Below are 13,891 nucleotides of genomic sequence, written 5' to 3' on the forward strand. Positions count from 1 at the left end.
AAATGTCAATATAAATGTACGGAAGCGTATTAGCGCCACACATTTTTTTTTTAATTTTCTTCCTATCTTTCCGTTAAACGCAAACCTTTGCGTTATAACCCAAACATTTGCGAAATATAGCAAACCTTTGCGTTAAAACGCAAAGATAAGAAGAAATTTTTTTTTAAATGTGTGGCGCTAATACGCTTCCGTATAAATGTATGTTTATTGTTAATTTTTCATTGCAGTTGCAGATTAATTAAAAAAAAAGGAACAACTGAAACATCTCAACATAGCACTATAACATATACAATTTGTTGACGTCCTTATGTACTCTAGAGGTCAAAAGCTTTCAAAAACTAAGTTTGGTACCTCTAGTATGCCCTAAACTTATATGAAATTGGCTTATAAAAGTTTAAATTCTTATGTTCTTATAATACACATAAAAAGTGTACAAAACAACTCTAATAATAAAAAAAGAAACAATTAATTTTTGAATTTATAAATATTTCGGATATCCCTTGAGCTATATTTATGATATAACTAACTGAGAAATTCCGACAAATTTGATAAATGCTTGCCTAAGTTTATAATTATATTTGAAATATTAAAGTTAGTGGTGTGCCAAGACATACCTAAGCTCTTGAACAACATAAAGCTATTTATTAAAGATTAAACAAACACGACACGCTCAGCAGATGTTCAGGTCGTAATTATTACATTGTTAAGTAGAGCTACATATAATGATAGCTTGGATAGCATTTTAGACTTATTCACATACATGAAACATCATCTCTGTTTTGAGTTATACGTGCATGTGTATGAAGGAAGATATCATTCATCTACTTAAGTGTCTAATTCATTCAAAATAGTGTTTTAATGGAGGTTTGTTTCTTTTTAAAATAATTAATTCAATCTGTAATTGAAAACAGTTAATCAATATTTTATTATAACCACTGAAAATCATTCTAGATGATTTCATGTATTTTAGAATGTAATAGGTTGTATCCCTCCACCTTCAAGCGGTGACTGTAATTGTGATTCTAGACTATGCACCGGAATTATAGGTAAGACATGCGGCTTGGAATACATGATTATTCAAATACTACTTTGAATTCTCGAAAACTACAGTTTGGGATGCAATTGTATGCATGGTAACCCTTGCATAGTCTCGTAGATATTTATTTTAAGTCATTGACAGCACAATTTTCTAACTTGGTCGTATGAAAGTCTTATATTCGCAGCTTTTTTTTAAATGATTTAGTTATCATTTTGGTATTTTTTTATTTCCGTATTTTATAATTCATATATACACTTTTTAAGATTTCAAAAGATTGAATTTGATGTCAGTGAGTCAACTTAACATTCTTGAACTGATGCCTTTGGTTTTATTATTCCGTTTATTGTAGCGCCAATGAACTACTATTTCTTCTTCTCTTAATATAGTTCTAAGAGTTAATGGTTTCGTAGTCGATATTTTGTCAAAACATTCTTTCTGTCAAAAGTTCGAATGCATCATTTCAATAAATTGACATGCATTTTGTTGTAGTATTCTGAATGGGGAACTTTTACGCACACCAGTTCAAACATTGTCGAAGTAAACATGTTAGAAAAAGGACATGTCTGACAGTGTTAAATTAAAGATATGATAATAAATAATTATTTGTAACTCTTACTATTGCAGATACATTGACAACACAGGCAACAAGTCAAGGTAATGAAACGTAGGAAAGAAACGGTTGTATAATATATATTTATGAACATAAATTAACCACCAGAGTCCGGATTACAAAAGTTCAACATGAAGACTTAATCAAATAGATCTGTAATTATTATTTCTTCAAAGCTGAGATATATTGAAAATTAAAAAATCAAAAATACCGTAATTCCAAGAAAATTAAAAACGGAAAGTCCATTATAAAATGGCAAAATTAAAAGATCAAACACATCAAACGAATAGTAAACAACTGTCATGTTTTTCATAAGTTGAAAATGGTTAATTAAACCTGGTTGTATAGCTATCTAAACTTGTCACTTGTATGATAGTCGTATTTGTAATAAATGGCTAAAAAAGAAAAAGTATTGAATAAAGTATTAAATTCCATTATATTGAAAAAGTTGCGTGAACAAAACATACAGATATTACAGGTAAAAATGTCAAAAATTAGGGTACAGAAGTAAACATTGTGTTATAATCTCAATCTCTATTAAAACAAACAAATATGTTACAAAGAAACACAAACAGGTACACAGGTAAAGCACATTAGTAAAAAGAAAAAAAAACAAGAAAACAAAAATTTACCATAGCACAAAAACACAATGACGGGATGCATAATTATTCGTCTGTTTTCTTGTATAATATCTAGCTTCGATTTTGGTTCTGTTTTAGTAAAACGATTTGGTGCAAGTTACTTTCAACGTGTTTAGTGTGATATTCAACCTGGTTCATTATCCTCTTGTTTAATCAGTATTACCTTTTCTTAACCGAAATTTTAATGATGGAAAATGGGAGTCGCTGTTCTCTAAACGACTCTCTTCTCGTCAATTTTCAAATGTTTGACGATTTATAGCCCTTCAAATGGAAATAATAAGCTTGGATAATGCTTAAGTCACCAGTAATTGGTCAGATCATATCTTTATCTAGAATTGTCAATAACTAGAATACTTCAGTCAGGCATTTTGTTAACCAAACCTAGAAAATGCAATTATTTTTTTGTTAATTGTGCAAGTCGGTCACCAAACCAGTACATTGACGTTTTTAAAACGTTGACTCTGAAGTCAGAAAAATATTATTAACCTGGAATATAAAATTATTGTTGTTTACTCTCTAGCTAGTACAGCCACCACCCCTATGGCTGCAACAGATGCTGTAACCGGTAAGTCTGTTATTCAACAAAACTTTTATTATCTTAAAATCGTGAATTGTCATTTAACTTTCAAATCTCATTGTAGCATATAATATGAAAACATATGGAATAATTAATTCATTACAGATATGATACAACAACTTTATTCCCTTTCTAAACCTAATAAAATATAAATAAATATGAAATCAATATTTATCAATATATGGTTAAAAGTATTGTTCATCTAATTATTCAGAAAATTTACTCCAATTGTCAATTGACTTGCATCTATTACCTTAATGCTCAAATGCAATTTGTAAGAATGACAATTATTATTGAATGCCGTCTATAAATTCGAAGTGGTAAATTTCACGATATAACTGCCTCAATTTTCTGTGCAAAGAAAATTATGTTTTTGTTGTGTCACCTGCGACGAAAATTGAATAATGCGACGACGGCAGCGGCGTCAACTGTTGTTCTAAAGCTATAAATATCAGAAGGTAGAGGACCTGGATGCTGCATACCTTGCGTGCAGATGCCCTGTGTTATGAAGTTTCCGTGTGTCATCTGGCATTTGTATTTGACATCATTTTCATGGTTCAGAGACTGCTTCAAAAATGTTAAGTTTTTTGTCAGGTGAAATAATCGCTTAATATAAGGTAAATGGGATCATTGCAGGGTTTGAATATCCGTCAAACAGGGGTCAACTAACCTCATCTCATGGATCAGTGAAAAAGATTAAGTTTCGTGGTCAAGTTCATATCTCAGATACTATAAGCAATAAATCGACGTTATATTTCGTGCATGGAACAATTATAAGGTTTGAAATAAACCGGCAGGTTTCATCTATTTTGACCTCATTTACATGGTTCATATGGCAATGTTAAGTTTTTGTGGGTTGGTCTGTTTTCAAGATACGATAAGCTATACATGTTGACTATATTTTGTGTATGGAATTATTGCCTGATGTACATGTCTGTTTAGCAGGGTTTATATAATTTTGTTATCATTGTCATTTTTCTTTGTTCAATTTGAATATTTGTACTAAGGTATGTTTCTAAAAATTATATAAGCAATATAAGTCGAACCATATTTAGTGAATGGGATGATTGTATGGTATACATGTCTGTCTGGTATTGTTTTAAGTTGATAATACTTCAGCTTCCACTTCATCTGTTTCCAGTGATTCACTGTTTAACAAATTGTTCTATCAATTATAATATGTGAACTATAAAAGGAAATGCCTTCATAGTGCCAGAATTCAAAATATTATATTGACATGTCAATTGTATATTAATTTTTGTCTTTCAGATCAAGTAACCACTATAGGATTAACTTCAACAGTTTCTGATGGTTAGTTTATACTCAGTTCTTGACACAAAAAGGAGTTTTTTACCTTTACTGGTCACATTTTAGTGGTTTTCTCAAGCTAATTGCTCTTGTTATGTCACGGAATATAAGTTCAACAGGAATAGGTATTATGACACTGTTTATAACAAAGTTTCCAGTGGAACTTCTGTTAGGCGGGACAAATATTCGTTGACAGTTCGTCGTCCCAATACAGTATAGTCCTACTGTTCAAGCTACAATTGAATGCCGTGGCTTCGTAAACAACGAACAAATTAGACAGTTATTAGCCAAAGGCATGAAATTATAATGTCCAAGTCACACTGGAAAAAAAATCAGACAATGGATGGATGCAGTTAAGAACTTTACAAAACAGGGTGAACTGCGAGCCAAAGGAACCATAACGTAAGATTTAATCTGAATAGATCAAAGCTGTTCGGTCATCAAATTCGAAGACTATTGGAAGACTATTGGAAATTTGCTATGTATAATGAGCTTCTGAGTGTCAGACCTGCTCATTAAGCCCAGGGATTCGGATTTTTTACCATCACTTTACGAAAAACATGATGTAGCTCCAGCAGATAAAACCTCCAACAATATAAGTGGCTATATGCAAATCAATTATTTGGAATGTCACATTAAAGAATTTGGAATTCACAGCAAAATGAGGAATATCCCATTTGACATATACATCATTCATGAAAAAAATCCTTTAGAAATTCACCGACGAGTTGTATTTTCATTTGATACTTACATAAAAAAAGATTATGAAAATCTCCCATCTTTTTACTGGATAACGAAATTTTACAAAATTCTTAATAAAGATTTTCGAGCAGTCAACGTTTTCGACCAAACATCTTTCTGAATTTTTTTTAAACCATTTACAAAGAGATGGCCTTCAGGAATTTTGTAATCTTCAATTAAAAACTTCATTTAAAATTACATCACAATCTTGATTTTCTATGCTATTCCCAATGCTCAAGTAAAAGATCAACTACATTGTCCCATTGAAAATATTCTTTTTCTACAAACTTGTAAATAGAAGAAACAATTTTTTCTACAGGTAATTAAAATCTTACTAAGTGCATAATCACACAACACCAAATACACAAATACACCGAGGATTGTATCATTAAAATGCTAGACTTTTTTCATCGAAAAATATTTGTTGAGGTTTGTGGATTGATATTTCAGCAGACAGTCGGTAATTTAAATTACACTTATTGTGCAACGCTACTGTATGCTTGTTCTATACTCCTAGCGGCAGAATTCATACGGAACTTTCCCAAAGATAAAATGAAAAATAATTAATTTCACATTCAGAGATTAGATAATGATCACTTGCTTAATAACTCACTTTTCAATGAGTGTTTGCATATAACAAATTATGACATTTTGACAAAGTATGCATTCTTCTGACAAATGATATTTACACAGTGGAAGACGCACCTGAAATTACGGAATGCCTTGGTTTTTGTTTATAATCTTAATTTGTCTCTTCCTCATTGATTTTAGAGTTTGGCAATCGACCAACTAATGGTACTGTTCCCTTTCAAAATTTTGTCAATCTTCGATTGTATATCTTAAGTAGATGATGGAAGATATTTAATTGTAGTGGAAGGAAAATGTTAATAGTAATAATTATAATATTATATGTTATAGGAACAACACCTCTTACTTTATGTGCAGACCTTGAAGACGCTAAGTTCAATTGTAAAGACTACAATAACCAATTTGGTTTATGTGCATCTCTTACATCTACGCTACAAACCATAGCACGGACCAGATGTCCAAAATTTTGTAACCTCTGTGGTAGGTTTTATATGTAATCGTCGTGACATAAAGGTAGAATGATTGTATTTTGTAAGCTTTGAAATGTCAGTCTATTTAACTGTTTCATGTATTATTTTGAAAGAAATTTGGAGAAGAAAATTAACATTCGTACAGTTGTGATTTAGTTTTAAATCCTTTAAATTTTGTCAATATATTCAGTAATATATATCCGTATTCTTAATACGAAGAAAATGTCTTTTTGAATTAAGAAAAGAAAATATAGACTGCTACTCAATACCAAAGTCATAAATTGGAACAATCACTGTTACTTGGGATATGGTTAAAATGTAAAACTGAGTTTAATTCAATATGAAACAATTTGTCATACTGAACGCTGGTGATACTGATGGTTTGGCTCATTCAACAGAAAATTTGTAAAAACACTTAGTATTTTCCTGAGTTACTATGAATTTTAGAAAGACAATAGTATATAATTTAGAAAAAAGAAAGTGCAACGGAACTTTGAGTATACATTACGGCAAAAATGTAGAAAAAGACGATACTTGCTCATATCTATCTTATTTGAACACACGGAAATTACGTCTCATGTGTATTTCCTGAAATAATTTGTTGTTATACTGGAAAATTTCTTTTTCAAAACGTGCTCTACTGACATACGATACGACATATTGATAGATAAATTAGTGATTAAAACTACAAAGAATATTTTTTTTATAACACTATCAAGTTTTGTAAGTGACTGGTATGATATTATCAGTCAGTGATAATTGAATTATAAACGTTTCAGTGTACGTCAACAGTGTTCCTTGTTCCTTGATGTTTTTAATACATGTTTGAATAATTTTTTTCAGTAAACGGAACAGCACCCACCCAGTCCACGTTAACGGGTAAGTTTTGTCATATATTTTATGCAAGGTAGCTAAATTCCAGTCACACAAAGTCACTGGTTTCAGACTAAAATATATATCACAAGGTACACAATTCACATTTTTGAGGAATGACACTTGGTAACGAACTTTCATCATTTTTCAATTCCAACATGGTTTATCCCGGCGATAACTTTAATGCTGTGTTATGTCGTAAAACTACTTAACATTATCTACAAAATGATACATGACACACTTGTCATACGAAGAAGAAACGGCTACTTAAATTCAAATATACACTTGCATATAGTTTCATTGAAAATCAAAATGTAAAAAATGCTAAAAAATAATTTAATAACAGTTATTGACATCTGTAGTATGTTAAATGATTGATAAATAATATATTTATAAACTTTTGATCACCACCTACTAAATAAAGGCAACAGAAGTATACCGCTGTTCGAAAACTAAAACAAACTTTGTTCTAAAATAATATGCCAAAGGTGAATGATGAAAACAATTAGATGTTTTTGTCTTAAAAGACCAAATAAACCATAGAAACAAATCAAAAGTCAGTACCTAATAGAAATTAGAATGGAAAAGTGGAATATGTCAGAGTGAAAACAGTCAAATACTAACAATAAAACTGTAAAAGGCCACCAATGATTTTTCTACGTGACCTTATCTATTGACCACATGGTATTGTTAATAGAAATAATGTCCGGACACACATTTACACTTTTGGTTAAATATTTTTTCCAAGTTTTTGATGACTAGTCTTGAATATTTTATAGGAGTTGGTAGAAAGAACAAATACGTATTGAAGATGAGATCTGAAATAATTTTTGACTGGCAATAAATGTTGGCCAGATCACAGCACAGACGACGCTTTGATTTTTAACTATTTAAAACAAAAATAAAACTAATAGATTTTGTGTTTCCCTAGGTATTAGTTTGTCACCCCGAAAATACATGTATCGTTTTTTTCCAAGATCTTATACTATACGTTTTTCTTCATCCTTTAACATATAAACGGTTAAAAATTTATAAACTTGCCTTCAAAGTAATCATACAAATCTACAAATTTCTCGGGATTTTTTCTTCGGTACCATTATCATTGTAATAGATGTACGGTTCCTAAGTGTTTTGTCAATGCAACAAATTATACTTCTTCACTGAACGACTTTTAAGTATAAGTGCAGTATGTGTGAAAAAAGATTTCACGATAACCCAGTACTCCAATTTAGTGATATTAACAGTTATATTTCTTTTATAAATTATAGGAACCACGACATTACCTCCATGTAGTGATCACGATCCTAGATGTTCACAAGCTTCATACAAAAACTTATTGTGTAATCCAAATGCTGTACCGGATACAAAGAAATATGCCATTGAGACATGTCCGCTGACATGTAACTATTGCACTGAATATTATGGTATGTATAATGTACGGAATCTTCCATATATTTTTTTAAATATATATAATTTAATCACATCAGAAAACTTTTTGGTGGGAATTCATTTAATTTTTACTTTACTGTTAGTGTTATAGTTCTTATTGGTATTTCTAATAGTAATAAACATGTAAGACCCCAACAATGACAATTTTATTTTTTGCATTCCACAATTGTGCATAAACAGCTGAATACATTAAATATTCGATATCATATTTTATAACTTTATCGGTCTATGTGGCCCAGTGAGGTAGAGCGTTGGACACAGTGTTGGCGGTGTTGTCCCGATATCTCAGTAGCACGAGTTAAAATCCTTGCGAGTGAAGATCAAAATTTGCCAGATTAAACATCGTTGTGCTGATATTTCGAGTAATTATGAATATAATATGCGTTTTAAGCTTTGTATCACCTTTTCTGGTGACCTAATAAATTAATTTGTCGCAGAGTTGTCACTTGTTTAGACGTACTTAAATATAATATATATTTATGTTTTTGTTGATTTTATCCTCGATGATGGTGTTTTTTATAATTTGAAAACAATTTTATTGGCCTTCTTTTTCATTTTTTTCAGCCTTATTGAACCGTAAGTAGTTGTATTATCTTTTGCCCTTTTGTATCCTTTTTTCTGGTACAGAACATTCGAAATCTTATCATTCGCGGAGCAGTATAGTTTCGGTCATGCATATCTTACAATGTTCTAATTTAAATGACACCGACTAAAATTTCAAAATTTAAAGTAAGCTACCTCTTTGTGTACCTTAAATTAATGCATTTTAAAACTGTAAAGACTTTTGAATACTTGTATAAATGAGTATCATTTCCTAGGATTTCGAAGTTTATAACTATTGACATTTTCTTGACTATTGACATTTTCAGACTGTCATCAAAGTGAGAGGGTTTGCGCTATAAAACCAGGTTTAATCCATCATTTTCTACATTTGAAAATGCTTGTACCAAGTCAGGAATATGACAGTTCTTGTCCATTCGTTTTTGATGCGTTTTGTTATTTGATTTTGCCATGTGATTATGGACTTTCCGAATTGATTTTCCTCTAAGTTCAGTATTTTTGTGATTTTACTTTTTTTTTCATTAATAATACAGGAAACTGATTTAAAACATTAAAGAATAAAACTGTTTATCTCGTCTATATTTTATCAAACTAAATGTGCTAAATGTTGTTATCAATTTTCGGGTCGTTTTGATCCGAAAACAGTCAACAACAGTTGTTGATGATGTTCTTTATGAGAGACAAAACTATCGGTGCCAGTAATTTTATCATCATAATCACTGTGTCTAAACCACACCGGCAAAATTTGCTCGGACACGATGGTATCTAACATCCGGCACAATGACGGAACACCAATAGACAAAAAAAAGGTAGGTTTCTCCTTATTTTTTTATTTTTTTATGATATCGAAAATATATATACATATACAAGTATTTTCTATTGTGAGATGCAATATTTTCTACAACCGTTCTATATTAACGGAGAAATAAGTCAAAATGCATGTCAAAATGACGAATTGAGTGAACCTTGCCTCGAAATTATTTAATTTCTCGTTAAATTGTTCACATTGTACGGAAAGAAAGGTACGGGGAGATAGATATTGACACGGAGATTGTAAATTTAGTTATTATGAGCATCTCCATAATTGTATCTCTGTGTATGGAACGAAAGAAATGGGTCATGTCAAAATGGAACTGGCCGGTTTCGTCAATGTATACAACCCGGTTTCGTCATAGATTTCAAAATGCATAACCCGGTTTGGTCAAATAAAAAAATCATAATCGCATTACATTATAATTGATTATTTAACTTCAGCGTTCAAAAGGAGTTTTGTGGGTCGTTGGAAAACAAATTCGTTCACTGGACAACGGCTTATTATTTTTATGAGTCTCAGATTCAAATAAATAATAAGCAAAAACTTGAATTCCTACTCTTATAGAACACAAATATTTTAATTTACTTTGCATTTCGAAATTTTTTAACAATATATTCAGATTAAAACTCTCTAAATATGCGTTTTCTATATGAGTTATGGGGAAATATGTTGAACATGTTTAAACTTGAATTTAAAGTTTACGGCCTTAAAAATCGAAACACACAATTGATATGAGATTTTCTCGCACAAAAGGATGGACACCTTTATAAGTAATCTATTCATTCTATGTATGTAATCTTTTCTACAATCGTTAAAAATAAATCTTCTTAAGGATAAACGTTGATAATAAGACAACTGTATATGCATGCATAATTGACATAGAAAATGAATGTAGGATTACAACTACCATGCATTAAAATAATTTGTTTATCCCTTATTGTAACTATACTGCTATGTACAAATTAGTATAATAGTATACTAGTCTCAGGTCATCGACCAAATTCAATAATAATTATTTTGTTAACATAACTAAAAAAAACGAGTCTGTACTGTCGCCGTTGTGTTATGATGATCGTACACTGACGTTAGTCAATATATTTTGACAATATATACGGACAGACGGATTCAGTTTATTTCAAAGTGGACGTATTATTTAAAAATGTCTATCAACATGAAAAGTTCATACAAATTCCAAGCGACAACAACCCGACCATAGAGCAGAAAACAGCCGAAGGCCACAATGGGTCTTCAATGAAGCGAGAAACTCCCGCATCCGGTGGCGTCCTTTAGCTGGCCCCTTAATAAATATTTATACTAGTTCAGTGATAGTGGACTTCATAGTAAACTGCGAATACATGTATATTTATTATATTTAAGGGATAATTTTAACTATGATTCAAGTTTTGGCACACATCGCGCATTTACTATACAGGCTCTGTCATCGGACGAGTTAAGGTTTTTTCATCATTTTTTATTATTTGTACTTTTGTTGTACTGTTTGTGTCAGCGACAGCACTTTGACTCAGTCCATTCCCGAATCACACGCTTGTAATTCCATGGCTGTCTTTGGTTGCTTTATACCATATGCGTTTTGAGCATAAAATAGGCAGGTAGTTTTCTTGTTTGAATTGTTTTACATTTATAATTTAGGGCCCTGTTATAGCTTGCTTTCATGCAATTTGTGTGTTTTTCTCATTGTTTAAGGCATACGCTGACCTAAACTTGATTAATTCAACATAATTTTTGTGTCTAAAAGAAAGTTGTCTATTTGGCAATGTTTATGGGATAAGTGGTTACCGTCACTTCTTCTTAATAAGACCTAGATATAAATGACGGTCATGTTTTGCAAACCAACTTTTATTCACATTGAAAATACAAAACTGTCAGATATTGTTTTCGAAAGTTAACTTGAAGTTTCTATTGAATTTGAACTGTACAAAAATGAATTTGAACTGTAAAAATAATGTGAAAAACATGCCTATGAAAATAAATGTGCCTACCAGAAACGGGGAGAAAGTTACAAATCTCACTGCTATGTTATGGATGCTTAAGTGTGAAAACTCGCTTTAGTGCGCAAGTAACACAGTATATATAGTACCAGAAAATCTGGCAGGACTGCATGCATGATTAATTTGTGCAGAACAGTATAGACTATAGTCGGTTTGGGACTGTTCGTCAATGATTGAATGCATAAATGTATTAATAATTGATAGTAAATATTGTAAACTAAGTGTATATAAAATAGTATAGTAAATTAAAATTATGGCACAATCAAAACACATCCTTTTATTTTTCATCTTTACATACTACTATCATAAACAAAGAAAATATAATAATGTTACAAAATAATTAGATACCAGTGTTTGCTATTCAGTATTTATATTCCATTTAAAATTAGTTTGAAGTTAAGTGAAGTAAGGGATACGCCTTTAATTAGGAAAATGTGTATTATCATAATTAACTATGTCCAAAAGTGCCCGTTTAAAATAGATTTTACTTAGTTTACTTTACAATAAATATATATTTAAATTCTCGAAAGACAATTTTCAGATCCGTGCCAAAGTTTCTTTTCATAAATTGTTTGTTCAAAAAAAACCAACAAAAAAACCGGGTGATATATATAAACGAAACCGGGTGATTGTGTAGTAACAACATTGACGAAACCGGTTTATTTTAATTTGACATGACCCTTTTCTTTCGTTCCATACACAGAAATACAATTATTGAGATGCTCATAATAACTAAATTTGCAATCTCCGTGTCAATATCTATCTTCCCGTACCTTTCTTTCCGTACAATGTGAACAATTTAACGAGAAATTAAACAATTTCGAGGCAAGGTTCACTCAATTCGTCATTTTGACACGCATTTTGACTTATTTCTCCGTTAATATAGAACGGTTGTAGAAAACATTGCATCTCACAATAGAAAATAGTTGTATATGTATATATATTTTTCGATATCATAAAAAAAATAAAAAAATAAGGAGAAATCTACATTTCTTTTGTCTATTGGTGTTCCGTCATTGTGCCGGATGTTAGATACCATCGAGTCCGAGCAAATTTTGCCGGTGTGGTTTAGACACAGTGATAATGTCAAGTAAAATCAACATTATCGTGTCAGGTGGCATCGGGCTGTAATAGAAAAAAAAATACGAGAAAAATTCAAAACGGAGAATCCCTTTTCAAATGGCAAAATCAAAATCTCAAACGAATGAAAAACAACTGTCATTATATTATTGACTTGGCACAGGCATTTTCTAGCACGTGTTTATTTTAGTTAGCTTAAGCTCTCACGTGTGTGACAGTTAAATAAAATTGACAATTATGTGTTAACAAACACACAGACATAATAGGTACAAATGTACAAAATAGAATTGTGCAGTTATTCTATTTCCCTTTACAAGCTTTTTATGAAAACCGATGCCATGTATTTTCATTGGTACATCCAAAGACACATTTATCAACTGACTGATACGGTATTATCTAGGGATAGCCTACATTTTCCTTTTCACAACACTCAATATGTAATGCCAAAAATAGCCGTTTTATGTGCTTTCTCAATAATAACATTTCATTATTTGCATAGCTTCTTTTATTTGGATAAATGTTTCTTTAGTCGCTCAATTTTATGTAATATAATTGTCTTCTTACATATATATAGCCACCGTAACTTGCAATATATGTGGAGACCTTGCTGGTAGAATCCCTTGCTCACAGAGCCTCGTTTTTAAGAACATCACTACAACTACCACTTGTCCGAGTAGCCAACAGTACTGCATGACTGATGTCCTTCAAGATTCTTCTGGGAACAAAGATATTTTCAAAAGGTATGCGAAATTCTCAATTTTTTCATTTTTATCAATTGTAATTGTAGAATCTAAAACTGCCAAATCTTAAAACCGCTCTTCTTTACTGAAATATAATACAAACGTAGTATGTGTAGATATATAAAACAGCTAACTTGTGTCTGTATCGTACAGTTGCATTATAACATGACACTGGAAGCGTAAACGATTCCAAAATGCAAATCGAGATGGCAATGGTCTAACGGTTCTTTTATACAATTCACGGGACTATACTATATTTAATGTAATATTTCGTCTCTATTAAAACACCATGCACAATTTTATGACTTCATGAAATGAAATGATTTTTTAAAGTTTAAAATTTTACGGTTTTACCACAGTTGCTTAAGGTGGATCGGGACTATTCGACTGC

At 31.0% G+C, this 13,891-nt stretch overlaps 1 protein-coding gene across 1 annotated transcript in view; it reads left to right on the forward strand.

Moving 5' to 3' along the window:
* The window catches only part of LOC143064571 (uncharacterized), a 32,430-nt gene that overhangs the window by 18,020 nt on the left and 519 nt on the right, over window positions 1-13,891 (forward strand). The window contains exons 8-16 of the mRNA XM_076237484.1: window positions 971-1,046; window positions 1,664-1,693; window positions 2,811-2,855; window positions 4,137-4,178; window positions 5,835-5,984; window positions 6,818-6,853; window positions 8,116-8,271; window positions 8,861-8,872; window positions 13,335-13,500. Coding sequence (XP_076093599.1) covers window positions 971-1,046; window positions 1,664-1,693; window positions 2,811-2,855; window positions 4,137-4,178; window positions 5,835-5,984; window positions 6,818-6,853; window positions 8,116-8,271; window positions 8,861-8,872; window positions 13,335-13,500 — 713 coding nt within the window. The remainder of the gene's footprint in view (window positions 1-970; window positions 1,047-1,663; window positions 1,694-2,810; window positions 2,856-4,136; window positions 4,179-5,834; window positions 5,985-6,817; window positions 6,854-8,115; window positions 8,272-8,860; window positions 8,873-13,334; window positions 13,501-13,891) is intronic.

Source organism: Mytilus galloprovincialis, chromosome 2, assembly GCF_965363235.1.
Source record: "Mytilus galloprovincialis chromosome 2, xbMytGall1.hap1.1, whole genome shotgun sequence".
Lineage (NCBI taxonomy): Eukaryota > Metazoa > Mollusca > Bivalvia > Mytilida > Mytilidae > Mytilus > Mytilus galloprovincialis.